At 45.3% G+C, this 27,396-nt stretch overlaps 1 protein-coding gene across 4 annotated transcripts; it reads left to right on the top strand.

Annotated features, from left to right (window-relative positions):
- The first annotated feature begins 181 nt into the window (after positions 1-181).
- dnajc6 (DnaJ (Hsp40) homolog, subfamily C, member 6) lies at positions 182-25,412 on the top strand. 4 transcript variants are annotated; one of them, XM_023794619.2, is made up of 18 exons: positions 182-776; positions 4,957-5,092; positions 7,922-7,971; positions 10,107-10,255; positions 11,368-11,490; positions 12,111-12,247; positions 12,812-13,006; positions 14,405-14,522; positions 14,766-14,845; positions 15,494-15,687; positions 17,501-17,881; positions 17,979-18,029; positions 18,236-18,331; positions 18,552-18,686; positions 18,775-19,065; positions 19,763-19,908; positions 20,625-20,801; positions 21,353-25,412. In XM_023794619.2, the coding sequence occupies exons 1-18, from the start codon at positions 581-583 to the stop codon at positions 21,452-21,454; spliced, it is 2,757 nt and encodes a 918-aa protein (XP_023650387.2). In that variant the 5' UTR covers positions 182-580; the 3' UTR covers positions 21,455-25,412. The 4 variants fall into 4 exon arrangements, with proteins under 4 accessions (XP_023650387.2, XP_023650386.2, XP_023650389.2 ...); XM_023794618.2 differs by having other exon boundaries at positions 17,979-18,047; XM_023794621.2 differs by lacking the exon at positions 182-776 and adding an exon at positions 810-1,370 and having other exon boundaries at positions 17,979-18,047.
- The last annotated feature ends 1,984 nt before the right edge of the window (positions 25,413-27,396 follow it).

Below are 27,396 nucleotides of genomic sequence, written 5' to 3'. Positions count from 1 at the left end.
TTACCTAATGGTGGCACCGATTGTTGCCAGAGGATGAATAAACATATTCGGGAATAGGCGTACGCCCCAGAAAAGAAGATCGCAAGTGAAATCGTAAACCCAAGTAAATTACTGCAGGTGTCTCTTGATATGCAAAATACATTTTATTTTATAGGCCTACGGAAGGTCTAATTTCCGTGTATGACGATTGTCCTATCTGATAAGCCTACACTTTTTATTCAATATAGTTTTTACATGATACTCGACAAGCAGTCTTTTAATTCGCGCAAACACCAAAATAATCCCCGTCCTAAAATAACGCGAAAGCCCCTTAGCCCAGCCCCCCGTCCCCGCCCTTCTCATAACAGGCGGGTTTAAGTCACCTATAGCCGGCATGGCATTGTCGGCTCTGGCCTCCATCCAGCAGAAAGCCTGGAAAGGGACTGGCTGCCTCCCCTGCGCCGTGTAGAAGCCTAAATGCGACTCCGATAACTGTAAAGGGAAGGGAAGAGCGGGAGCGATCGGCTTCTTTGGAGGGTCGCTTTCAAACAGGGACCAGCCGCATCGCTTTCTTTATTAATGTGATTTGAACACATTGATCATGAGCCTCCTGGGCGGCTACAAGAAGAAGACCGGTTATGGGTGCGACGGATATGAATCTTTACAGCTGGTGGACAGCAGCGGCGATCTCAGTAACGGGGATCGCGGAGGCGGCGGCGGCTTCTCGGCGGCGTCCAGCCCGGCGGCGAGGGCGGTCCCGGGAAGACCCGGCGACTGCAGCACCATGGACAGCTCAGGTGAGGGACCCGGCGGAAGCGCGGTGTCGCTGCCATGTCCTTTAATGCACGATCTAAAGTTTATAAGAAATAACGACGATGATGATGATGATGGTGGTGATGATAATTGTAATAGGCCTAATAATAGCCTAATCGCGACGCTAGGTTTTGGCCGGATTGCATGTGGTGTGATGTGTCATGTGAACCACACATGGTCTCATATAAGACCTGTGTTCATGGCTGCAGAGGCTGTGCTGTTATCGTCACTGTTTAACCTGTGAAGCCGATCCCGGTTTCATGGTGTTAAACGTGTCCCTGTTAGTAGCATATATCAGTACTACTGGTAAAAAATTTAGTACTGTATGTTTTGGTCTGCATCCGAAATACGGTTTGCCTGTTTAGGGAATGTTGCATGCGTTTCCCGTGGGAGTGCTGCAGGTAGAGAGCCTCGACAACCTATTTATTAAACGCCACTGCTTCGTGGCATGATAACCAGAGTTGGCTACGCTGCAATGCACTGGGAAGTGAATGGACTCCCAGCACAACCTCCTTCGCCTGAGTCGGGATAGAGATGGTGTAGGGTGACGGGGTGAGGACGACAGGATATGGTTTCAGGTGAGCGCTGACCCCTTCGGGCCGGGGCGCCGCAGACCGCCTGTGCACCACAGACACGGCGCGTGGAGCGGAGCTGCGGCAGAGGCCGGCGCGTGGCGCAGTCCCCCAGCCTGACATGCAACCTTATGACGGGTTGCTTTTTAAACCACTGTCTTCTAATAGGTTTAGCTTTGAAGGACACGCTATGCTTATATTCTGCACTAAACTCGTATAACACAGGTAAGGTGCAATGATTCTAATCCTATAATGATTGCTGTATGGTTATCTGATTACTGCAAAAAATGGAAAACAAACTGCAATATGTATTTTATTCAATTGAATTGCATTATGCTTAGGGATTTAGATATTTTGTAGTGTATATGTTTCCAATGTAACATTATCATTTATACATCATCTCTTATTAAAACTACTACTGCTGCTTCTGCTAATAATAATAATAATAATAATAATAATAATAATAATAATAATAATAATCACCGAGGTTATAGTATATGCTGGCAGACACATTGTCGTCCTAGTATGAATTTTAATTAAAGTGGTCCCCCCCATATTAAACTCACTCCTATGCTGTTGAACACAGATGCTGTAAACTGTAGCACAAATGGCCCTCCCTCCCCAGGTGAGATGCAGTGAGGAGGTGAGGTCTGGTTCACTCTGATGATTTATTGATGTCAGCAGGTAGGGTCACATGCAGGAAGTTTCAGAGGCCTTTGTGCTCTGAGCATGAAAGCGGGTTCCCTGATTTCAGAGCAGGAGCTGAGAACCCATCCATGTGAGTGATTTTGCAGGGCTGGGGGGGTCCATCCCAGATCTAAAGAATGGGGAGAGTGGGCTCTTTGATGCTGGCTGACAGATGGACAGATGGAAATTTTTGGTCCGGAAAGGGATTTGGGACGGAGAAGCCTTTTATGATGGAACTTTTGATTATGAGAGAAGGTCTAAGATGGAAGGTGGTCTTTGTGAAAAGCTGAAAAAAATGATTGAAGAAGACAATGTCTCCTTTGCTTGCTGTACGCTGAATTCCATATCTTGTATGGGTGTAGATGGGTGGCACTTGGTGTCTCCGCCAGTCTGATAGCATTTCCTCAGACACTAATATGTGTGTTTGTGAGCAAACCCTACGTGGGCATGCAGGCTGCTCTGGCCACTAAGCTATGTGTGGGTGCACTCATTTCATTCGTCAAGCCCTGCTTCCATGCAGGCTTACCATTTCAGTAATACTTACCATTTCAGTAATACTTACCATTTCCGTGCTGATGGTCACTGAGATGCAAGAAGACACAGACGAATGCTTCTGCAACATCTTAGCGAAATGCTTAATGGTCCTGAGTTATGTGGGCTGGTATGTGCGGCTGGTATGTGATACTGATACGGAGTCTTTCTGTCCATAGAGGGCGAGCCACGTGGGTGGTGGAGATAAGCTTTCCTTACCAAAGTGTTTCTCCGACTTGGCTTCATGCTCTCTTGATGTCTCTGAGTGGTTGAGATGATGTATAAATGATCAAACTATACTCCTATTGACTCATAAAGAGATGATGTATAAATGGTCAAACTATACTCCTATTGACTCATAAAGAGATGATGTATAAGTGATCAAACTATACTCCTATCGACTCATAAAGAGATGATGTATAAATGGTCAAACTATACTCCTGTTGACTCATAAAGAGATGATGTATAAGTGATCAAACTATACTTCTATCGACTCATAAAGATATGATGTTTAAATGATCAAACTATACTCCTATCGACTCATAAAGAGATGATTTATAAATTATCAAATTATACTCCTGTCGACTCATAAAGATATGATGTTTAAATGATCAAACTATACTCCTATCGACTCATAAAGAGATGATTTATAAATTATCAAACTATGTTCCTATTGACTCATAAAGAGATGATGTATAATTGATCAAAATATACTTCTATCGACTCATAAAGAGATGATGTATAAATGATCAAACTATACTCCTATTGACTCATAACGAGATGATGTGTAAATGATCAAACTATACTCCTATCGACTCATAAAGAGATGCAATATAAATGATCAAGCTATACTCTTATTGACTCATATAGATGATATTTATACTTTGGCTTATAAAGAGATGATGTTTGAAATATACTGTACTGTTAATCACAAAGAGATGGTATTTAAAGTATCACACTATACTCTAATTGACTCATCAAGAGATGGTGTTTGAAGTATTACACTATACTCTGACTCATAAACAGATCATGCTTAATTTGTCATAGTAAATTTTAACTGACAGATAAAGAGATTCTCTGATTCATAGAAATCAAGTTTATAGTGAAATGCGAATCAACAGCCTGTGCATTTGTGATTGCATTGATGTTACAGTCTGACATCCTGCTTGATGACTATTAAAACATCTGGTAGCTTTATGCTTATGAAATGCCACAGATTGATCCATGTACATTAAATACAATGTATATGTGCTCAAGCCTGTCTGTTAAACAGCAGTGCTTTTCTGATTCGTGGAGAACATTTCACAGGTTCTGTTCCAGCCCTGTTCATTTCCTTGGTACACAGATATAGCACATTGCTGGCCTATATTTTTGTCCTTACCCTCGTTCATCGTTGCCCATTGCGATTTTGGCTTGGATTTATTTGGACACATTAACCTAACTTGAGGAAGAACTCACATGCTGATAAGCTGTAGGACTGACCTTCTACAGGAACGTGCAGCTTATTATTATTATTGCTTTTGTTGTTATTGTTTATTTGTTTTTGTGTGTCGTGCTCTCTTTAGTGCTCTCTTTAGTGCTCTCCTTAGTGCTCTCTTTAGTGCTCTCCTTAGTGCTCTCTTTAGTGCTCTCCATAGTGCTCTCTTTAGTGCTCTCCTTAGTGCTCTCCTTAGTGCTCTCTTTAGTGCTCTCCTTAGTGCTCTCCTTAGTGCTCTCTTTAGTGCTCTCCTTAGTGCTTTCTTTAGTGCTCTCCTTAGTGCTCTCTTTAGTGCTCTCCATAGTGCTCTCCTTAGTGCTCTCTTTAGTGCTCTCCTTAGTGCTCTCCTTAGTGCTCTCTTTAGTGCTCTCCTTAGTGCTCTCCTTAGTGCTTTCTTTAGTGCTCTCCTTAGTGCTCTCCTTAGTGCTTTCTTTAGTGCTCTCCTTAGTGCTCTCTTTAGTGCTCTCTTTAGTGCTCTCCTTAGTGCTCTCCTTAGTGCTTTCTTTAGTGCTCTCCTTAGTGCTCTCCTTAGTGCTCTCTTTAGTGCTCTCCTTAGTGCTCTCTTTAGAGCTCTGTTTATGGGCTCTTGGAGTTTCAGATTCTACCAAAAAGTGGAGCAAAGTGCAAGAACTGTAGACTCCCATGTTCTTTAGCCCCCCATCTTGAGTTGATGTAAAATTCTTGTTAACGGCTCTGTAAAGGAATTCGGGAGGACAGGGGGGTCAGTGGGAATGGGTTGTTGTGCTTATGCTACAGACCACAGTTAGGTCTTTGTGTTTCACAGGTAAATGTACAGAATTAGCATGTCTGTGAATATCTCATGGTGACATGTTGGTGTCAGCCCATGAGCTCGGTCCTGGCCTTAAATCAGCTCATGTTAAGGCACTTCACCTCCAGATATGGATGCCAACTATGGCGGCGGCCTTCTGGACATGGTGAAAGGGGGAGCGGGCAAGTTCTTCAGCAACTTCAAAGACAACCTGAAGGACACCTTGAAGGACACCTCCACCAAAGTCATGCATCAGGTTGCCACGTAAGTCCTGCCCTGTGTCAAGTTCGGTGACGGCACCCTTAGCGACCCTTGATGTTCACCGATCGCTGCAAAGTAAATATCACACCGGCAAGATGAACCCAGAGCACTTACACTGTCACTGAGAACCTCGAACATTCGCCTGCTAAGATATGGAAGTTTCCAGCGTGGCGTCACAAAGGCGCGGTTCCTCTGGAAAGCTGCAGAGGAGCTGCTCGTATGTCCTGGGGGAGCTGTCAATATGAGATCTGCAGTGGAAAAGTGGAACTAGGTGTTTCACTGGAATCTTCCATAAATCAGCAGGTGGGGGGTGGGAGTGATTATCAGGTGTTGCTTCTGCTGTCAGACTGCTTCTGCATGGCACGCAGACATTCCTTTCAGCACATGGGAACCTAGTGGGCCTCACAGAAAAGGCTCCCGATGTAACCTGACTCAGCCTGGCCACGCCCACCCTACTGCCGACATTGTGCAATATTAATGGCGCCGTGAGCATGAGCCGCAGACCGGGTGGGTCTGAAGTGCAGCTGAAATGCGTCGTGGCTTAGAATTAAACAGCTGCTCCTCGTGGTCTGCTGGATAGGTACCGCTTGGCTGATCCTCCTGGGTCTCACATTTCCCTGTTTTGACATAGAATTACTTTATGTCAGGGATGGTCACGCATACACTGGGTCGGATGGGCGCTGTTTGCGTAGGCGGTCTCCAGACGCCGAGTTTCTGTTCCCTCAAAAGACGTCTTCCATGGAAATGTCTCCTTTCAAGCTCACCTCCCACAGACATACTGGGTGTGCGATGGCATGTCTGTCTCGGTTGACAAGGTGCTCGACTGAGTCACACCTGTTATTGGCCGGTTAAGGCGTGAGCTGTTGATTTCCCATGATGCTTGGCGGGGTCTGGCTCGGGCGTGACAAGAGCATTCTGCCTGATAGGTCACGGGATGGATCTCATCAAGTCTGTGAATGAGGTCAGTATTGCTGAAGTACTCCTGCAGGTTAAATTCATTATCCCCAGAAGGGGGGGAACACTATAGGCTCGGGGGGGTACTCCAGTGGGGGATCATTAAATGGAGCAAACACACCGGTTCCCCCGTTTCTGCTGTTGAGCAGACATGACTAAGCATAGGGTCCTTTTATACACGTCCTCTTATGTTTACCAGCCTTGTCCTGTTTCACTCATATAGCTCCTGCAGTGTCACAGGTAGAGCGTTGCATTAACAACCCAAAGGTTGTGGGTTTAAATCCCGTAGAGCACATATAAATTGTAACTTTACCCTTAACTTTTTATGAAATCACTAGATAAATGAACTGGATATACAGCATCAATTAATCTATGAAGCTGTCACTGTACCTTTAAATGAACTTAACGTTTAAGTATTTATGTCTTATTAGGTCATGGTGCGCGGTGATATATTTGACTACAGCCACACGCTTTGGGGCTCTTGTTCGCTCTTAGAGCGACTGGAGCAGTCAAGACTTCATGTGTTATAACACGACAGTCTTCAGCATGCAGACTGGATGTAATTCTGCATTCAATGCAGACGAGAATCACATACTTTTATATTCTTATAAATGTAACTTGTTTGGAAATTGAGTGTTTGATTTTAGATCCACAAACTAGAACTATGAAGAAAATACCATCTTTTCCCTTTAAGTTTTTGCTTCTGATCCAGATAAATTGCTTGGTTTAGTAGTATAATGTTGTCCAACGACTTTTGATGAATACACTCACAAATCTTGGGTTGTCTGCAGCACCTGCACTCCTTCTTCCCGCAGCTATGGGGAAGCATCATTAGGCAGGCGTGCTTGCAGTTCACACCCCCCGCCAGCAGATGGTGAGCTCACATGTTGTGGGTTACACACTGGTCACATTTGCCTGCTTATGTTACTTCACGGCCTAACAGCTCCAACCACAGGCCACAGGCTTGTCACTGTAGTGCATGGAAAAAGTGCTTTTAACAAATAGGTCCACTCTGGAGATTAGGGGATGTTTTGGCTTGGATTGAATTCTTAATAGGTTTGCAACAGGGAGAAGTGTTCATGGCTTTTAATGACTCATCCTGTTCATCCTAATCCCTTAGTCATTAGACAGGAGAATGAAAAGTGCCAGTTTTAAGATATGATGTTGGAACATCTGCTTGAACCTGACCAGGATAAGCAGCTGGAAGTTCGATAGATGGATGGATGGGTGAGTGGATAGATAGATAGATAGATAGATAGATATGGGAAAACAAATGTTCCCTCCTGAGTTTCTGTGCATTTTCTCTTCATGGCACACATCCTCATTTTGCTCCCTAAGTGGGGGCGAGTGCTGGGAGCGTTAGGATGCTTAATCCAATCTCAAATCGGAAGGTTGTTGGTTCAAATCCCTTGCTCAGCAGAGTGATGTCATGATGTCACTGTTGGAACCTTGGGCAAGACACTTAACTCCCAACTTTGGCTGGAGTGTGACTAAAGATTTATGAGGGGGGGGGGGGGGGGTAAGCCTTTACTTGGGGGGGGGGGGGTCTGGTGGAAATGAGAACACACTATTTCAATGAATTAGTGTAGATTTATTTGTGGAGACTAAAGAATGTTTTATGGAGAAAAGCCCTCCTGAAACAGCCTAGCGATGCCCCTCTCCATGTAATGGATGACCCTGCTTTCTTAATTGTGCACTATTTTGGGAAAAAGGATCTGCTAGATAATAATAACAGAACTCTGCTGATTTTCGCTTCCCGTGCTCCCTCAGCTACTTCTGGCGTTCCCTCCTTCACTGCCACTTTCAGGCATGTCTGTAGATCTGATGGCCATAGGCCGATAACATGCTGTGACACCACTGTCTCTGTCTCCAACTCAGGTACACAAAAGGGGAACTTGACATTTCCTACATCACCTCAAGGATTATAGGTGAGTGAATGTGTGTGGTGGGGGGGTGGGACTTTAGAGTTTTATTCTACACTTCCCATTTTCTGGAGGCGGGGGTGGCTCACTGGACAAACAAAAGCCTTTCCGGTTTTTCACACGCAACAAAAAAAAAAACAAGAACGAAAACCAGCTGCCCTTTTGTGAGAGAAGGACGACAAAAGAAGAGGAATACAGTAGCAGTGTGACGCCCAGAACATACCATGGGGGCTCAGGCATCTGCCTGTTTGATCTCACTGTAGACAAAAAAACAGAGACAAACCGGCATTGGATCCAGGGAGAATGTGCACCTCCCAGTATTTAATCTGGCTTAATTCATCACTCCCTAATAAATAGACCAGCATTTCTTGAACTTATTTGTCCTGGGGACCAGTCATGTCAAGTTTTGGGGCTGCAGGGCCCTGCATAAACGACCACCCCACCCCCCCCATGGATGCGTATCCGCATAGATAGATAGATCGATAGATAGATAGATAGATAGACATTATTAATATAGATAGATAGTATTACTATTATTATTATTATTATTATTATTACACCACTACCACTACTGTTATTATTACTATTAATATTAGGGCTTATGCCTATGTAAGAACAATATTAAACATGACCTAACAGGAGTGCTTTGGGTAAATTTGAGATTATTGCCAAATAAATATACTATTGCCAAGTAAATATACAGATATATAGTAATTAGGCTGTTGTTGTTATTATTATTATCGTTATTATTATTATTATTATGTGTATTATTATTGTTTTCTTTTGAAGAAGTCGTCTGATTTATCTTTTAGATGTTCATGTTTTGTTTCCGAATGCCGGCGTAATTTCGATTTATTACTTAGCAAGGCTCGGCAGATGACACAGATTGGTTTCGGGGGGGAACTATCTCTAGAAATAAAACCAAATTTAATGTATGAAATGTCGTAATTTCGAGTAAATGGGCGACACTTTTTTGCCTCTGGCTCATCCTGTAAGTCAGCATCATTTGATGGACGCTTCCGAAAGAAAGAATCCAGACTCGCTTGCTTTGAACACGCCATGATTTATTGACAGCTCTCGTAACGCGTGTGTGTCTGTGTGAAAAGTTTGGAGTGAGTGAGACAAAGGGCGGGAACGCTGAACACTCTAGGATGCTGAAACAAGGGGCGGGACCTGAAGTTGGGGGGGCGGGGAGGGGCACACAGTGACAGCAGCGCTGAGATCAGACCTGATCTGACTGAATTTTGATTGGTGCAGAAGTGAGGCTCCGTGGACCGGCTGGAACCCTCTCACGGACTGGCACCGGTCCGCAGCCCATAGTTTGAGAAACGCTGAAATAGACCATTGCATTTAAATTAATAACTGTGTCCCCACCAGCGTCAAACTTTCTCCTACGTCCTTGCAAATTGTGATGATCACCTGACTCAGAGTCTCTTTGCAGACATCCTGCAACCCACCAGGGTGAAATATTGATGCCCTTATTTGAATGGACACAGTATTTCAGCAGTTCTCGACCCAATCCTCAGCCCCTCCACCCAGACCACATTTTTGTTCCAGCCCTGCCAACCTCTCTTTACCTTTCAGATAATTGTAAAGCCTTCGATTGCCTGGCTCAGGCATATAAGTGGTGGAACGGACCAAAAATGTGGACTGGAGGAGGGGCCAGGGAATGAGGTGGAAGTACAGAGGCAGTTGTCTACACGTGATCTATCGCGGAGAGAGTCCATGTTAGCTTCCTTCATCTGGCCTCTCCAACTGTTCTGGAGCCTTCAATGCAAATCATCTGCAGACCAACCCCACCAGTTTTTAACAGCTAAGTCTCCTGCTCTGATCTGCAACGTGGGATATTTATGGCTCTCACAGAAGACAGCTGTGCCTAGGAAACATGTCCCCCACATGAGGAAAAGTTGATCTCCCGTGAATCAATGCATTTAATGTACAGCTGTGTGGATTTGAACTGATCTGTAGGTCAAGCACAGATACGGGTGGACTGACCAAGCAAAACTTAGGGATCTGGGACCGGATCTCATTGGATGAGAAATCATTGAATATTGATGGATTGCCCATGGTTTTTTTGTCTTTTGTTGGCCCGAGAGAACCTTGATTGTGGTGCTTAAGGCTTCTTCTTTCTCCCCGGGTAGTGATGTCATATCCTGTGGAGGCGGTGGACATTGGATACAAGAACCACATCGAGGACATGCGCTCCTTCCTGGACTCTCGGCATGTAGACCACTACACGGTGTTCAACCTCTCTCAGAGGAACTACCGTGGGACAAAGTTGTCCAACAGGGTGAGGAGAACAGGCCAGTCAGTGTGGATAAGTAGTTAAGCATGATGATAAGATGACTGTAAAAAATGTGATGACTCAGCGTTCCTCTAACGCCTTTGTGACCCCATTTCCTGTGCATTAAGTGGGCTGGCAGGACTTGCAGTCTCATCAAAAGCCTATATTGGTAACGTTTCTTCCGAGCAAAAAAACCCAACAAGGGTGACCTATGCAGCCTTAGGCAGGGTCTTATACTGGGGCGAGACCAATGGGAATTGGCTCCAGCTGAAAGCTGATTGGCTCCTGGAGGACCCCATCACCTGTCACGCACTGATTCCTGACATATCATTGGCTAATAATAATGTTGACCTCTCTGTATGCATTATGGCCCCTCTTATGCCCCCCATGCTCAATGCTCAATCCGCGTCATTGAAGGCAACCGGCTGCATAGCAGGGTAGAGTACTGAATACTTTGAATAAATGTGCGATAGCTGTATTGTGTGAAATTACATATATACAAGAACAATAACAATAATTATAATTATGATATACTTAGAATCACTCTTTGGTGCTATATTTAGAGTTCCATGATCAGAGTTCCATGAGCTTTGCAGGTTCTGTACTGTAGGATTGTGTTGTGCCGACATCCTCTTGGGTTCTTCTGAAAAGCTGGATCCAAACCTCTCAGCTGAGAAACGCTCCCTTTGGCAGTCTGCCTCCTTCACTCCTGCTCTTACACTCCCACATTTGTGTTCTGCCAGATTCCTGGAAACGTCTCCACACCCTCATGCTTCTGATCACTTCAAATTGGTTGAGAAGCTGACTAGGAGAATAACGCCATAATGAACCAGTCCCTTTTTTACAATTGTGGGATCGGCGTGTGTATTTTCCCTTTAAACACATTCGGGGGAGAGTGCTGTGCTATGAAAATGTAGACCGAGGTCTGTATGGTGATGCTGTAATCGTGTAAAAAATATCTAGGGTGCTCCCACCTCTCCTTGAGGCAGAAAGTAAGTTTTTGTAATTAGATGAGTCACCAATCGCATTGAAGCGTCTTTTATTTTTGTTGACGTTAGTGATGCACACTAGGGTCATGTGACAGAGTCATGTGACTACTCTCTCTCTCTCCACCCCAGGTGTCAGAGTGCAGTTGGCCCTCCCGACAGGCCCCCAGCCTCCACAATCTCTTTGCTGTCTGCAAGAATATGCACAACTGGCTGAGGCAGAGTCCCCGCAATGTCTGCGTGATCACCTGCACGGTACGAGTAAACACTGGGGCCTTTCTTTGCACCCCTGCCCTCCTCCTGCAGCCCTCTACTCTCAGGCCAGACCAAACCATCTTGGTTTGAAGTCTCTGCTCCAGACACTGGTGTTTGGGATAATCCGCTGCTTCATCAGTGAAGGTGTCTGAACACGTACAGCACTAATCCTGACAGCTGGACCGTTTTATTCAGTTTTCTTATATTCTGCCATTAGACGTGCAATAGATATTAGCAATGAAAACAGTTTTATTATTCCCTTCTAATTAGGGATAAACGGCATCAAGATTCCAAACCAGTGGCCCTTAAAGATAGGTCATCCTTAGTCAAACATTGTGGCTTTTTCAGTTTTGTTTGCAGGCTTCGATGTGCGTTTGAGCCGCTTGTGAAGGTCAGATAACTAACAAACAGATGATCCTGTATCACAGGGTAGCCTGTTACATTTTCACTGCCCGTCGATGGTCTCGTTAATTACCTGGTCTTGCCTCTTTGGTTTATGGCTCTAAATTAATAGTGGAAAATCCCCTTATCTGGGCTGCTGGGCCCTGAGCAGATTAGTCATTAATGTTATTATTGTTTCTCTGATGCCCGGGCACATGCTCATTGGCGCCCCCCCGCAGGATGTCACGCGGGCCTCTTCCGGCATCCTGGTCTGCGCCATGTTCTGCTTCTGCCACCTGTTCAGCAGCCCAGGGCCCGCCATGCAGCTACTGAACGCCAAGAAGCCCGGGACGGGTCTATGGCCCTCACACAGGAGGTACTGGGGTCTAACCTCAAACTCGGTTCCAACCCTGCCAGATCCCCTCAGCACCAGCCAAGCAGTGGCCACGTTATTAGTTACTTCCGATGGGAAAGTGTGTATCTCTTTTAAATTCAGGACCCCCCCCCATCAGGGAATTTGATATCGACTTATCCCGGATTCTGAAAGTTCCCGCGTATTGATCGCCCCCTGCATGAGTGATTTAATGCGCCGGGTGCGGTTAAAAATGGGGAAAGCCGTAAATTCCCTCTATATCGATTTGTCATGTCACTGTGCCGGGATAAATGGTCCCCCCAGCAGACGGGGACACCGAATTGGATTAAGAAGCATTAGGTTACAAAGTGCTTTTATTTAAATTAGCTTTACATTATCATTGTTACTATTTATCGACGTTTGAAATTCTCTGCCCACCCGTTACCGTAACGTACTTATGGGTTTCTGGCGGATTTCCAGCTGTAAAGGGCAGATGAACGCATCAGCTGGGTGCTGAACTACCGACTTTGGGCTATAGGCCGGTTACAGGCTCATTACGGCTCAGCGAGTTGTTCCCTTCACACTCAGGTACCTGGGCTACATGTGCAGCATGGTGTCGGAGAAGCCGTCGCTGCCTCACACCAAGCCCGTGCTCATCAAGGCGGTGACGGTAAGCCCGGTGCCGTGCTTCAACAAGCAGCGCAGTGGCTGCCGGCCTTTCTGCGACATCCTCATCGGCGAGACCAAGATCTTCTCCACCGCGCAGGACTACGAGAGGATGAGGTATGGAGCCTACCAGCGTCTGCCAGGTCTGCTTTTAGTAGAATTAAGATGGACTTTATTGTTCCCGGGGGAGACTTGTGCATGCAGCAGCAAGAACGTAGTGCACAGACGAAATACGTCTGGTGCAAAACTGACAAAGTGCAAACAAATTAAAAAGGACACAAATCGAATATCCTGAACACAGATTATGGATATTAAAAAAACTAATTTCTAAAGAATTAATTAATAAAGAAAGGAATTATAATAATAAAAAGCAATAAGTCAATCAATCAATCATTATATTTCACTTAGTCGATTCTTTCAAACATCATCATTAAGCCACAAACACAAACTGTTTCATTACATACAATCCATAAGTGAAAAGGGGAGCAGGAAGAAGAACATTCTTGTATGTCCTGCACCTTTCTCAGTGATTATAGAGTAAGTTACATATGGCCATATACATAAACTAACATACAAAATAAATTGCAAACAATATCAATCAATCATTAGTAACTCATAAGTTCATAAGATCTTATATTTTTTTTCTTTGCAAAGTTTCTTAAATTGATTAATAGCTGAACATTTTTTCAAATCATCATCCAAATTATTCCAGAGTTTTGCTCCATATACTGAAATACACATCTGCTTTAATGTACAATTATACTTTTAAAATCAAACTTCCTTCTATTATTTCTATCACTTGATCTCAAAACAAAGAACTTCTGTAAATTATTTGGCAATAATATCTTTTTAGCTTTATACATAACTAATAGGGTTTTTTAATTAACCAAATCCTTTAGTTTTAAGATATTTGACTGAATAAACAAGCTATTAGTATGTTCTCTAACATTCATTTTATATAAAATTCTCATAGCTTTCTTTTCAAACAAACAAAGATTTAGTATTTGTTTTATATGTATGGCCCCAAACCTCTATACAATAAGTCAAACATGGAACAATAAATGAATAATATAATGCATGGAGTGTCGATATTTCTAGAACACTTTTTACCTTATTTAAAAGTCCAGTGCTTAAGGGTTAATGAAAAAAAAACCTACACATTATACATTTTTAAACGTGTGTAGTTGTGGAAAATGAATCAACAGCTTCCTGACCAATCAGATTTGAGAATTCAACAGTGCCATGGTATAATAATAATAATAATAATATAATTGAGTGTGTGTGTGCATATATACAATGTATATGATTGTTAGTTTGGCCTTACATGGTACGTGGAGATGGGGGACAGGGACAGACTGCTAAAGCCTTGCTTCACTCTCCTCAGCATAAACATTTGTCACCAGTGCCGTACAGTTGATGATGATTGCTAATTGATGTTTTTCTTTTTATCGTAAACATGATAAATTGCTAGCTGCACTAACCACTCGCCCCGGTCGTGGCGATATCGCCCCCTAGGGAGCACCGGGTGCAGGACGGCAAGGTGGTGTTTCCTCTGGGGGTGAGCGCTTACGGCGACGTGGTGATTGCCGTCTACCACATGCGCTCCACCATTGGGGGGAGACTGCAGGCAAAGGTACGAGGAACCGGGCCCCGGTGCTGGCCGTTAGTCCCGGGAGGGGTTCTGCTGTTGTACCTTAGTTTGGGGCTGCTTCAGTGAATGGCTGTCAGTACCGTAAGCATCTGCTCTGGGAAATAATTAACGGAAGTAGTTTGCACAGAGCTGCTGTCCTTTTATAATGAAATGAATGTGAATCAGTTACTGGCCAGCAGCTGCGCATCACTGTGTAAAAGGCGAGTTGGGTGGTGATTCCCGCAGGTGAGCAACACGCAGATCTTCCAGATACAGTTTCATACCGGCTTCATCGCAGCAGGCACCAGCACCTTGAAATTCATGAAGTAAGTTACTGTCACTCCGTCGCGGTCAAAGGCGTGTAAGTCGTCAGAGGATTAACATGTGCCTGTCTGTGTGCGTGTGTGTGTGTGTGTATGTGTGTGTGTGTGTATGTGTGTTAATGTGTGTGTGTCTGGGGTTATGTATGTGTGTGTGTCTGCGTGTGTGTCTGTGTGCGTGTGTCTGTGCATGTGTCTGTGTGTGTCTGTGCGTGTGTGTGTGTGTGCGTGTGTGTGTGTGTCTGTGCGTGTGTGTGCGTGTGTGTGTGTGTGCGTGTGTGTGCGTGTGTATGTGTGTTAATGTGTGTGTGTCTGGGGTTATGTATGTGTGTGTGTGCGCGTGTGTCTCTGTGCATGTGTGTGTGTGTGTGTGTCTGTGTGTGTGTGTGTCTGTGCGTGTGTGTGTGTGTGTGTCTGTGCGTGTGTCTGTGTGTCTGTGTGTTTCTGTGTGTGTGTGTCTGTGTCTGTGTGTGTCTGTGTGTGTGTCTGTGCGTGTGTCTGTGTGTCTGTGTGTTTCTGTGTGTGTGTGTCTGTGTCTGTGTGTGTCTGTGCGTGTGTGTGTGTGTGTGTCTGTGCGTGTGTCTGTGTGTCTGTGTGTTTCTGTGTGTGTGTGTCTGTGTCTGTGTGTGTCTGTGTGTGTGTGTGTGTGCTCAGGCCTGAGCTGGACGCCTGTGATTCCCCTGAGAAATACCCCCAGCTTTTCCATGTAACGCTGGACATAGAGGTGGAGAGCACAGACAAACAGAAGGACCTCACCCCTCCCTGGGAGCACTTCCCCAGCAAAGACCTGAGCCCCAGCTTGCTCTTCTCCGGCCACCAAGAGCAGCAGGACACACTGGCCCAAGCAGGTGCAGTCTGGGGGGGGGGGGGGGGGGGGGGTTGTACATCACACCCCTGCATGAGAAGAAACAATGAAGCCAGTTATCTCAATGCCATTCTTTCATTCAAGTTAACACCCAAGTTACACACACACTCTGTATAAGTAGGTTACTTATACAGACCTGTTTGAATTATAATGATACCAGCTGAGGTTCTGCTAAGTGCGTACATACCATAATGAAATATACCTTTTTAAGCGGAAGTATAATCTATCACAATCAGCTGTTATCTCACATCCATTAACTGTTACTGTTTTAGTCTATAAACCTGGGCTTTTAACAACACGTTTGCCGATTCTCTTGACATTACTCCTTGTAAATTTACATTAGTGGTTTTAAGACACATGCACATGAAGTTATGGGTTTTTGCTTTTTGTTTTTATGAAAACATACATACGGCCACAGATATACCTTAAAGAAAGTATTACCATTAAGGAAGGTAAATAGATGGTCTTTAAGTCAGCCTGAGGAGTCGACCTGCCGGAGCCTGGGGCATCCTGGGAAAGCGCTGAGGACCATTATAGCAAAGGGCAATTGATGCCAGACTCATTCTTGATATAGATTTTCGGCACATTTTCAATGGACATTAAATGATATAGATTTGGACATGATTTAGATGGTGGTTACACGCTGATCATTCTAAGTACTTAAAACTGTAAATGTAAGCAGACTTTTCCATTTAAAGTGATTCAGATGGAGCATCTGTCCTAGACTGCAGACTGCAGATTCTGGAGCGAACCTGCTCACTCACTCTGAGCCAGGGATTAATGGTCATTCTCAGGATCACTTAGTTAATTATAACCCGCTTGATTTTGTCTGAACCAGAGTGGGGGGGGAGGTGCATATGGAAGTTGAGGCGTAAGGAAAGATGCCCCCTAGTGTAGCTGTGTGAAAACAGGGCGCATTCTCTGTCAGCTGCCTTGGGGCACTGGGTGCGACCCACTAGATGGCTGGATGGCTGGATTTTAATCTGCGTGAATTAGCGTTAACCAGCCAGTAGGGGGCATCCTAGTTTCCCTCAGGTGGCCGGGCAGGATGAGGACCTCGGTGCATTTTTAGCCCTGGAGTCTTCAGCAAGGAGGTACATATTATGCTATTCTGCTAGGTAGCCTGGGGGAGGGGGATGTGGGAGGGGGGTAGCTTCTGGGTCCGTGTATAAGTGGTGCCGGGCGAGCTGACACCCACCAAGCCCGTCCCACGGCTGGGGAGTGGGTGGAGGTTTGGCAAAGCAGCAAAGCGTGAGGAGACTGGGAGGACAGATGTTGCAGGACGGGCTTCCATTTTCCATTATGGATTTCCGTAACCGCTCATAGAATACAGGGCCTTGGTGAGACACCATTCAGTAAAATCCAGGATACAGCAGCAGTACGGTGCTGTGGTGGCCCAGTAGGTGGCGCTGTTCCCTCACACCTCCAGCATGGGGGCTTTGAACCCCTCCGCCTCTGTGTGAGCAGAGCTTGCATGTTTCCCCCTGTTGCATTGGCAGTTAGGCTATCAGGCAACTCTGAATAGTCTATGGCGTATGATTGAGTGGGTGGGTCCTGTACAACGTGTACCCCGGCCTCGTACCTTATGCTGCCTGGGATAGGCTCCAGCCAGCCCCCCCCCCATTATGACGCTGCTCAGGAAGGCTGGGTGACTGTGCTGCATGTGTTATTTCACACTGTGGTGAAAAGGCGTCGTCGTGCTCGCACGCTCACCATCAACCTCGTGCTGGCATTTTTGACGGCAACTTGTGGCGGCGTGTTTCAGCCGCTTTTCCGGGTTTCTTTGCGTTCCTCAGATCCTGGACGGATCGGCGGCGGCCTGAATGGCCGGACCGGCCCGGCCAACGGCGACAGTGAACCGTCGGACGACGAGATGCTGTCCTTGTCCAGCCAGCAGAGCAGTGCCTCTAACGAGAAGGCGGGTGCACAGACCACGCCCAGGAAAGCCGAAGCCCCGCCCCCAGCCGTTCCACCCCCCTCAGAGGACGTGGATCTGCTGGGTTTAGATGGAGATGTGGAGAGCTCAGCCAGCGTGTCCCCACGCGCCCCCACCAACGCTGATCTGCTGGGCGACCTGTTTGGGGCCCCCCAGCTCTCCTCTGTCTCCAGCCCTGCCCACTCCACACCACGCCGATCAGCAGCTTCCTCCTCCAGCCCCTCGCCCCGCCTCTCTGACAGTAAGTGCTCCCCCCTTCTTCCTCCAACCCTACCTGTGTGAGATCCAGCTTCTCAGAATAACATGCAAATAACTCTTCCCCATCTTCACTTGGGCAGATTTCAACCCATTTGGAACCAATTCCAGCCCTAAACAGACAGAGTTTACAGGCATGTTCCTGGGACCAGGTAAAGGGGGGGTAATGGGACCCATTCCTGCATGTGGTATAGTCACTTTCTGTCACGGTGCAGAACGTGGGCATGGGTACCCAGCATGCATCTGTTCTAAGCATGCAAATTTTGATCATCTTTATTGGGAGGGGATGGAGGGGCATTCAACACCAGCCAGCTGACCATCCTCGCCCCCCCCCTTGTAGGCTGTAACTCCCCTGTGCCCCCCAACACCCCCACTGTCAACATCCAACAGTCAAACCCAATGGCGGATTGGGAATGGAACAGGCCAGCTACTCCAGGTAACACTACCGCAATCCACCAGCAGGGGCGCCATAAAGGTATCAGTAATCACTGAGAATCCAGCCTTTGTACATGACTCAGGTCATGAGTGAGAACCGAAGGTTGTATCTTAATAAACTTACTTGAGTAAAATATGATGATATATTGCTCTTGAAGAATACCTATGGTCTTTGTTGTAGTTCTTTCAGACTTCTAAGACCTTGTTGCGTGTGTGTGTAGGAGCCTTTGGGATGGGCAGCAAGTCAGCTAGCACCAGTCCATCAGAGTCGGCCCACAACACGCCCACTCATCAGGCCAAGCCCAACACGCTTGACCCCTTTGGCGACCTCGGGGCACTCGGGGCCAGTATAGGAGGTGAGCACCCATTTCTGAGGAGCGTCCAACACTGATCTGGAAGTGGGTCATCGTGAGCTTTATATCTACTGTCCCAATGTCTCCACAGGCGGCTCAGGCTTCTCCAGTAAGCCCACCAGTCCCACGGGGTCCGGCGGGGCCTTCCCCGGCACGGGCTCCCCAGGACGGCCATCTCCCCAGCACGCGGCAGCTGGGGGCTGGCAGTCCAGCCCTGCATTCCCCTCCAGGCAGCCGGGCGGAAGCTCACCGCGCTCGCCGTACCAGCAGCAGGCCAAACCGGCACCGACGACCCACTCCTCCCTGCAGAACCGGCCCAATTACAACGTGAGCTTCTCCGGAATGGGCGGGGCCTCTCCAGGGAAACAGACGGCTGGCGTGGGTGAGTGCTGCTCTGCGGAAAACCAGCCACGCCGAGTGGTTATGGGCATGGAGGAGCAGGAGCGGGGAACGGGAGAAGGGGAACGGGAGAAGGGGAACGGGAGAAGGGGATGTGTCTGTTAAATCATCAGGCTGAGAAACGGAATTTACCAGATCGACTATGTACTGGTGTCACTATTTATTCTGTAGCGTGTCCTGACTAAAGCACTGGCTAACAGGAGGAGGATTCCACAGAAAGTTCTGGAACATGTCTTGGTATACACTGTTAATTAATACATCTTCCCATTGCACATTCCATAATACAAAGAATTTGGAATCCCTGTTACATTTTTATTGCAGTTACTCATCATCAGTCTCACACTGCATGTGTCAGGTTGAATAATTTAATGACCTAAATTACCAGGTTATGATTTTAAACTCATATTTATCTTAAGTCAAGGATTCAAGTGTTTTATTTTTCCCTGCAAGGTATGCAGTCAGGCTGTAACCTGCAGTGAAATGCAAGGTGGTGAACTTCTCTATAATAAAAAAAGTGAAAGTAATAAAGACATAAAAAGTAACAGTATAATAAATATACAACAAATAAGGAACAGAAAGGAACAGAAACTGAAAAAGACCAGAGATGTGTAACACTGTTCAAATATCATGTCATGTTCTGGTTCTTCACCGAGTCTGGTTTTGGTTTTTATTTCGCTCAGGGAAGCCGAAGATGACGGATGCCAACTTTGACGATCTACTCACCGGTCAAGGTTTCACCGGCAGCCGTGAGAAGAGAGGCCCGAAAACGATAGCGGAGATGAGGAAGGAGGAGATGGCGAAGGAGATGGACCCTGAGAAGATAAAGGTGAGTGTCTGACCATTCCACCCGTCAGTATGATAAATATAACACATAATCATCATATTCATATGTTTGCTTCCCATGCATGTTGAAGAAGAGATCAAAATACAAAACAAGTTCAGACTTAGGAATTTTGAAGATTGCAGGCCCCAGTATGTGGCAGTACTGTGAAAGAACCTAGACAGTCAATAGAAATGTTTATCTGGGTAGTAGATGTACATTTTCTCAGAACAAAACACATTTAACATTAGAACAAATTAAGAGTACTAACGCAGTACAATCTAGTACAATTTTCTTCTGTTCACCAGAAAGTTACTGATATCTTGCTGGATGGCTAGATGAACACCACTTCAGGTCCAAACCTCTCCTCAGGGGCACCTCAGCCGTTACATGCATTTATTAAACTTCACCACCAACTCACTTAATTAATTAACTTAGTTAAATAAGTCATTGAGATACAGATTAGCTATACGAGGTGAGCTAGTGGTCGAGTCAAAAAACACATGGGTGTGTTGAATCGTTGCTGAAAATAACGGGGTGATTTTAGCAGAGGGTTCGAAATGGCTGAGCTGACACACTTTGACAGGTATAATATCATAGTTTCACACCAGCACGAAGGTCATGTGAACATCATTTTCTTTGGTTTCCTAAGACCTTAGCACAGCACAGCACAGTATATGCTCACATGTGATTTATGGATTGTGGACCTGTGTCTTCTCCAGATCCTGGACTGGATTGAGGGCAAGGAGAGGAACATCCGCGCCCTGCTGTCCACCATGCACACGGTCCTGTGGGAGGGAGAGAGCCGGTGGCGGTCCGTGGGCATGGCCGACCTGGTCACCCCTGAGCAGGTCAAGAAGGTCTACCGCAAGGCCGTGCTGGTGGTCCATCCAGACAAAGTGAGTCCTGATGAGATCCTTAACTGGGACCACACACAGTATGTTGATACAAAACTGCAGGTTCTGGTTTTAATGGTATTATGGAAGAATTCACTCACCTATAGTCAATTTTCTGAGACAGTTCATTGAGAGGGTTCAAAGATAAAGTATTAAAAATATCAGATGCTAAGAGGAGAGAGACAGAATTTTGCCAGAAACATCGAATGCCTCTGAGATTCCTGCACCTATTATCTTGATACATCATGTCCACTACATGGTATTATGCTCTGAACCAAGTAGATTAACACATACGGTGCTGTAAGCACTCAGAAAAGAGGAAGCCTGCATGATCACCTGATGTCCACTACACGTTTGAGATAAGTGTTTACAATCGATAGATGCAAGTGACCTTGTTAGCTGGTCCAGACTGATACGGCACATCAAGGTTATCAGAACTTTGACTAAAAGACTTGTCATAGACACACCCAAGGCTGGGTCCTCATACCCCAGGATACTTTCCTTATTGTTCTTAGATGGTGAGGCAGTAATTTTTCCTGCGCTTTCATCCCCAGGCCACCGGACAGCCTTATGAACAATATGCCAAGATGATCTTCATGGAGCTCAATGACGCCTGGTCAGAATTCGAAAGCCAAGGGCAAAAAGCTCTGTACTGACGCAAGAAGCACTTCATGTGACCCCCCAGTACCTGTAAGACCCTCCCATATCTCTGCCGTGACCATTGTCCTTCTCTGATCGCCAGTGACGCGATCTTGCAGGTGTCTCTGTGTACAGAACGACCATGTCAAACGCGAGAGTGTGAAGTTCATGCCTCCCAAGAGCAGAGATCCGTCCATACTACATACAAAACAATCTGCTCCACAGAACCCAATTGTAGATGGGGGAGATGTTTACGACAGACCTGCAAGGCGACCATGTGACAGGGGTCTCCAGGTTCTCTTAACCATGCACTTTCGGCAAATGCAAGTGTGTCAAGGGATGAAAAGAGCGTCATTAAACCAAAGGGCATTTGCATAAATAGCTAAATAACAAATGTGTTAATATATACGATGCAAAGCTTCTGAGTTACTAGCTATTTATGTAAATGCAGCCACCAATGCCAGTCCTACATAAGATAGAGATTTTCCAGAGCGATGGCCCAAGCTGGTTGTCTCTGGAAATGTTCTCAGACTTGGGGACAGGACTGCCATGGTCCATGACGTAGTGACGTGAAGATATTTTTATTTTTATAAATTAGCAGTGCTTCCAGCTATAGGCACAATGTGGACCTTCATGGTGGGCGCCAGGTCGGTGTTTCTTAAAAGGAAAATGACGGACTTCTGGGTTGACAAATAGTGCACTCAACTCAGGCTGATAACAGCTATTGAGACATATCATAAGCATCCTATCTGACGTCATGAAATGACACTCATAATCCTTGTAGAGGATGTACTCCTATCATGTACTCTGGGATCTAGTGTGTCTCTCTGAAATTCCCTTTCTCCTTTGGGATGGCTCAGTCACACTGGGTCACAGCCCCAAAGCCCCCAGGTAACCCTCGCAATCTTGACCTAGCATATAAGAGGGTTTCCTATTGGTTGACTGTCAATAAGATGAATTCTTATTTGACGCACAAGCACAAAACTTACCCATGGACCTTTTATTTGACCACAGTGTCACATAAAATACTATGTCTGCAATGTAAATACTCTCTACCTGCTATGGATTTTCATTGAGTAAAGTTCTTACTTTATTTCACTTGCAAGTATGTTTACATTTAAAGGAGAGTCTGAAATGTTTCTTTTTCCAGACAGCATTTTACCTTTTGGATACTTTAAGATACCTTTGATGTTCCTGCTTCATCTTCAGAAATGTGTCATTATTCTTCTGATGTGTCCTCTTTACAGGGTTGCCAACTTTGGTCAGCTGGCTGTCGTGAGATTTTAAATTGGAGACAAGCCTGCACATGCATTTACATGTAATATGTAGTAGTTTAATTACCTTGTAAGTAATCTGTAGGGTTTGCAAACTGCCCCAAAGCTTTTCATGCAGCTAACTTCAGGTTTATTATGGAATAATCCGTAAGTCTGATAAGCATGAGCTGGCAACCTTGTCTTTATTTGGGGGTGGGAGGACAAATGGGTGAATGATTCTTCACATTTCTGCTGCATTGTGAGACCTCATTCACTGTACATATTTTCAAATCCATCCATCCATCCATATTTTAACCAATAATCCCAGTCAGGGTCATAGGAGTATTTTTTTTATATCGTCATTGAACAATGTTTCATCCTGTCACATTGAGGGTAACACTTATTACATTGATTTTATTTAGCAGATGTTTTTATCCACAGTGATATACAATCGAGGCAAATAGCACATTACAGAAAAACGTCTCTCGAGCATTTTGGGTGATCGCCTATGTATTTATTTCTATAGACTGATTGCATTGAAATGTTTGTCATCATGGAAAATCATGAGAGCTGAACATGGATCTGAAAGCTGCCTACTCACCCTCCCTCTCGCTTCTCCTTCTATTTTTCCCAGTATTCCCAGTTTGTAAATGTTTGAGTCACCAGAGCTGATGCTTAAGTTAAGTCAGAGACTTATTTGCTTCTTTTTATGTATTAATATATGATATTTTCATGATGCAATTACAAATTTATATGGTTCCAAGACTATGTCCGTATAGGGCCTTCTATAATGAAACATTAACACGGACGGCCTGACCAGTACATTTTTAATTGGAATTGATGTGCTAGAGTATTCAGTGGGAGGCTTTAACGTGACTTTTTGCTTCTGAAATCCATTAATATTGCTTGTTCCTAATTACAGGATGTGCTGCAATATGTTCCTGAACGTTCCACAGAATCCTTATATTAGTGAGGGCTCTAATCGTGCTTTAATTTATTTCGCATTTATTCATTTAGTGGACGCTTTTGTGCAAAGCGCCACGAGAGAGATAAACGAAAGGCAATTGATGGGCGCCGTGAGAGGGACGGCACGCTTACCTTGGCGGAGCTTCACAAGCTCCCCGTTGTGTTGTCATGTATTGTTCTTTTCGTGATCTGTCCTACAGACTTTGGCATTAATTGACGTGCACAGGGCCGGCCCTGACTGTTTTGGTGCCCTAGGAGATTCTGCTGATTGCCCGTCCCAAAGAGCAGCAAAAAAATTCCATAGATTTGTCAGTTTATTTATCTTAAAACATGTCAGTAGTACAGGATATCTGGCTAGCTAGCTCTTTCACAAGAAACATAGTGAAATATTAGAACTAATGTAAATAACTATGATGTCATGGAATGCGACCAGAGGAATTTCTTCAGATTTTTTCCTCTTTTTTGCGTCCCCTAATCATATGGCGCTCCAGGCGATTGTCGATGTTGCCTGTCGTAGGCCGGACCTGGACCTGAGAAAGTAAAACACGCATGGCACTTTTTGTGTGTTTGTCTCGTCTAAAATTATTGTGAGACAGGCTAAAGGCTTCTGTTCTTTTTGTATATTTATATCAACAGTTCTCCTGAAATGAAAGAAAGGGGATGTATTGTTTTTATTTTTGTCATTTGTATTTATTCATGAAATGATTCCCTACAGTGTTACATTGTGTGATTTGTTTTAAAATTGTAGAAATATCTACAAGTATATTTTGGGGAAAAGGTTTTTGCAGATTTAATGCAGTTGTCGAATAAATGTATGTGAATGGAAACAGCATCGACATGGCTGCTGGGGGGCAGGGAGCAGGCCTGCAGCTTCTGCTAACGGAATTGAAGGAGTAGTTTGTAATGAATGAGTATCAGGGTGAAAACAGCTGGGTAAATGCTGGTCCGCTTGTACAAAAAAACATTTCTATTTGTACAGTAGTGGAGGGGGTGGGGTGGAATAGCATCTGGCCCCCGGGTCCGTCATAGCAGGGGGCCCACTGCAAAATTTACTAAGCTACACCCCAAAGTGGCTGACACCAAAGCCCAAGATGATCACGCAAAATTTGCAACAATTTACCGAGATACACCCCCCCCCCCCAGCACTCAGTCCCCCCTGCTGTGAGACCCCTCCCCTGCCTGCTGCTATTTCTTGGGATATTCCTTCTGTTTAGATAGATCCCCATTTAACTGTCCAAGACTTGGTTCTTTGGTTATTTGTTTGAAATTAAAACATAGCACAAAGTGTTACCCGCAGTTACATTTTTACAATATTGCAATATTTTACATTATATTCATGGAGATCTTTTTTTTTTTTACCGCGTCTGTCATCCACCTTTGTAGATGCTGAACATCAAAGGTGTTTTTGTCAGGATGCCACACAGAAGTCAACAGTAACTAGCTGCTGAATGGGTTTTACGGATTGTCACCAGTGAGCCCCAATTATAACCTGCACACAGTATTATTCCCTGTCGAACAGATATTCAGTCTTCAGTCTTGATTCTCGAGCCGACAAACAGGCTAATTTTACGATAGTGAAACTGTGGTATGACTGTTGTGGGATTTGGACCCCTTTGCTTGTGTGCTTGTAAAGTGTTGCTGAAACGTGAGTTACGTTTACGTGAATTATTGACCGGCCCCTTCCTACCTGTATATAATTGTGTGCACATGCAGAAATAAACGAAGAAACGAAACGCAAGAAAGGCACTCTTTTACACGTCTGACTCGCACCCGTGTTTTTATTTGTCATCGTCACTGATCTCCGGTGCCGGATGATGCGGTTTCAACAGGTATGGTGACTTTTTCTAGGAAAAAATAAGCAGGATAACAATCAAACACTAAGGAAGGAGCAGCCAGACACAATCCATTCCTGCCGCTTATCCGGTACGGGGTTGGGGGCGGAGTCTATCGGCACAAGCTTGGGGGACTCGCCGGATGGGAGGCCAGTCCATCACGACTCACATGCTCTCACTACCGGCAATTAGAGAGGCCAGTTAGCCTCTGGGGAGAAACCTTGCTGACAGTGTAGCTCACAAAAGCAACTGCTATGTTTGACCCAAAAACACACGTGGCTTCGAGGACAGGGCTTTAAAAAAAAGGCTGACACATTTAACGACAATGCCTGAGTATTGTAGCTGAAACGTTCACTGCTATAATGCTAGGAGCCACCAGAGAAGAACGCTAACCATGCCCAGGCATTGCTATTGCTAAAGTATTTGGGAGGGTGGGGGCAGAATGCGAGGGGGGAACATCGAGGGAGGTGTCCGGCCGCGAGGTCACTGACCTGACAGGTGGGCCATAAGAAACAGCCTGCAGCTTTTATTTGCCATTTGTACAAGTACAGAGAAAGGTGTCTTTGCATATCCCATCCCGCTCGTCTGTAAGACACGCATATAGAGGGGAATAGGAAGCTTTGGTTGCTTTGGGCCTTGCTCTAGCATCTGTTGAGCAGAGGACTGGATATTCCCTTCAGAGGCACAGAGGCCTCTAACCCACCAAGCCACACACAACTCCCACCGCAAGCACAGAAACTTCGGATTAGCATGCAATTTCAGGCACCTTGAATAGTATACAGCTTAAAATTGTCAGTTTAAATGTACTGTGTAATTTAGCAAACAATACGCCTATATTAACACTCAGCTAGCTCCTTAAATACGTGTCTGTGTATCTGAGAGCGAGGCAGGGCTTTTCATGAAGTCCAGCTGTACCTGGAAGTAAAAGTACAGGCATAAAGACTTTCTGAACCTGTCATTCAAGTATTGTGGTGTGGTTGGTTGTTCACGGCCTTGTCTCAAGTTTCAACCTTTTCAGTGCCCTTTCTAAAAATGAAAGCCATATGATTTCTTATTTTGCCAGTTTTCTTAGTATTAAATGTGGTCACCAGAATTGGGTAATTCAGGTCCAGAGAGTAAAAGTCCAAACTGGGATTTTGATTCAACCAACCAGTTGAGTACTCTGTGACTGTGACTCTTCATGCTCAACTGGTTGGTTGAAACAAAATCCCGGTCTGGACTTTTACTCTCTGGATGTGAATTTCCCTAACTCTGATGGTCACCTGACTGAACGTTTTAGCTTGCTGATGCCGAAGATGCCCATTTGATCGATTTCCATCTCCACCACACCCAGCACTGCTCAGACCTGCTCGGCATGTTCCCCATTCCATCAGTGATCCTTTCTTTGCAGCTTCACAGGCTGGCGACATTAGCTTTTGGACATCCCAAAAGCTTTGTGCTAACCATGTCATGAACACCATCTGTACCGCAGAGAATCCTGTGGAGCACCTTATGACATAGGAGTGCACCACCATGTCACCATCATAGTGGTGTGTCTGTTCACAAGGTTTTCCCCTGGTTGACCATTGCCTTCCTCCACACGTTTTGAAATTCTGATTGCTGTTGTCACCACCGTGATCCTCCGCCGTTGTCTTATATTATGCCTGCGGTGTGTCTCTCGGCAAGTTAGGATGCTGTACCAGTTAATAGATGGTCAACATTTCAAATCCAGTGTTTAGCAAAGTGCTTTCACCATTGGGCCCTTAAGCCCCAGTTGCTCCAGGAACTGACCAACCCTGCTTTCACAAGTGCATGTTGCTTTGGGTACAAGTGCCTGGCAAATAAATGTATTTTTTTTTAATATTGGTGGTGCGTTTCGACTGGTACATCTGCTAAGACCTGTTTGCCATGGGTGACCCTCCTGGAACA

This window comes from Paramormyrops kingsleyae, chromosome 15 (genome assembly GCF_048594095.1).
Source record: "Paramormyrops kingsleyae isolate MSU_618 chromosome 15, PKINGS_0.4, whole genome shotgun sequence".
Lineage (NCBI taxonomy): Eukaryota > Metazoa > Chordata > Actinopteri > Osteoglossiformes > Mormyridae > Paramormyrops > Paramormyrops kingsleyae.
The sequence above is the reverse complement of the archived record's forward strand: the minus strand, read 5'-3'. Positions and strand labels throughout refer to the sequence as shown.

What these genes read in the sequence shown, in the direction of transcription:
- dnajc6 (XM_023794618.2), top strand. Translation starts at nt 581, where the DNA reads ATGAGCCTCCTGGGCGGCTACAAGAAGAAGACCGGTTATGGGTGCGAC. An exon ending in CAGCACCATGGACAGCTCAG is followed by an intron (nt 777 to 4,956) that starts GTGAGGGACCCG and finishes CTTCACCTCCAG; the next exon opens with ATATGGATGCCAACTATGGC. An exon ending in CATCACCTCAAGGATTATAG is followed by an intron (nt 7,972 to 10,106) that starts GTGAGTGAATGT and finishes CTCCCCGGGTAG; the next exon opens with TGATGTCATATCCTGTGGAG.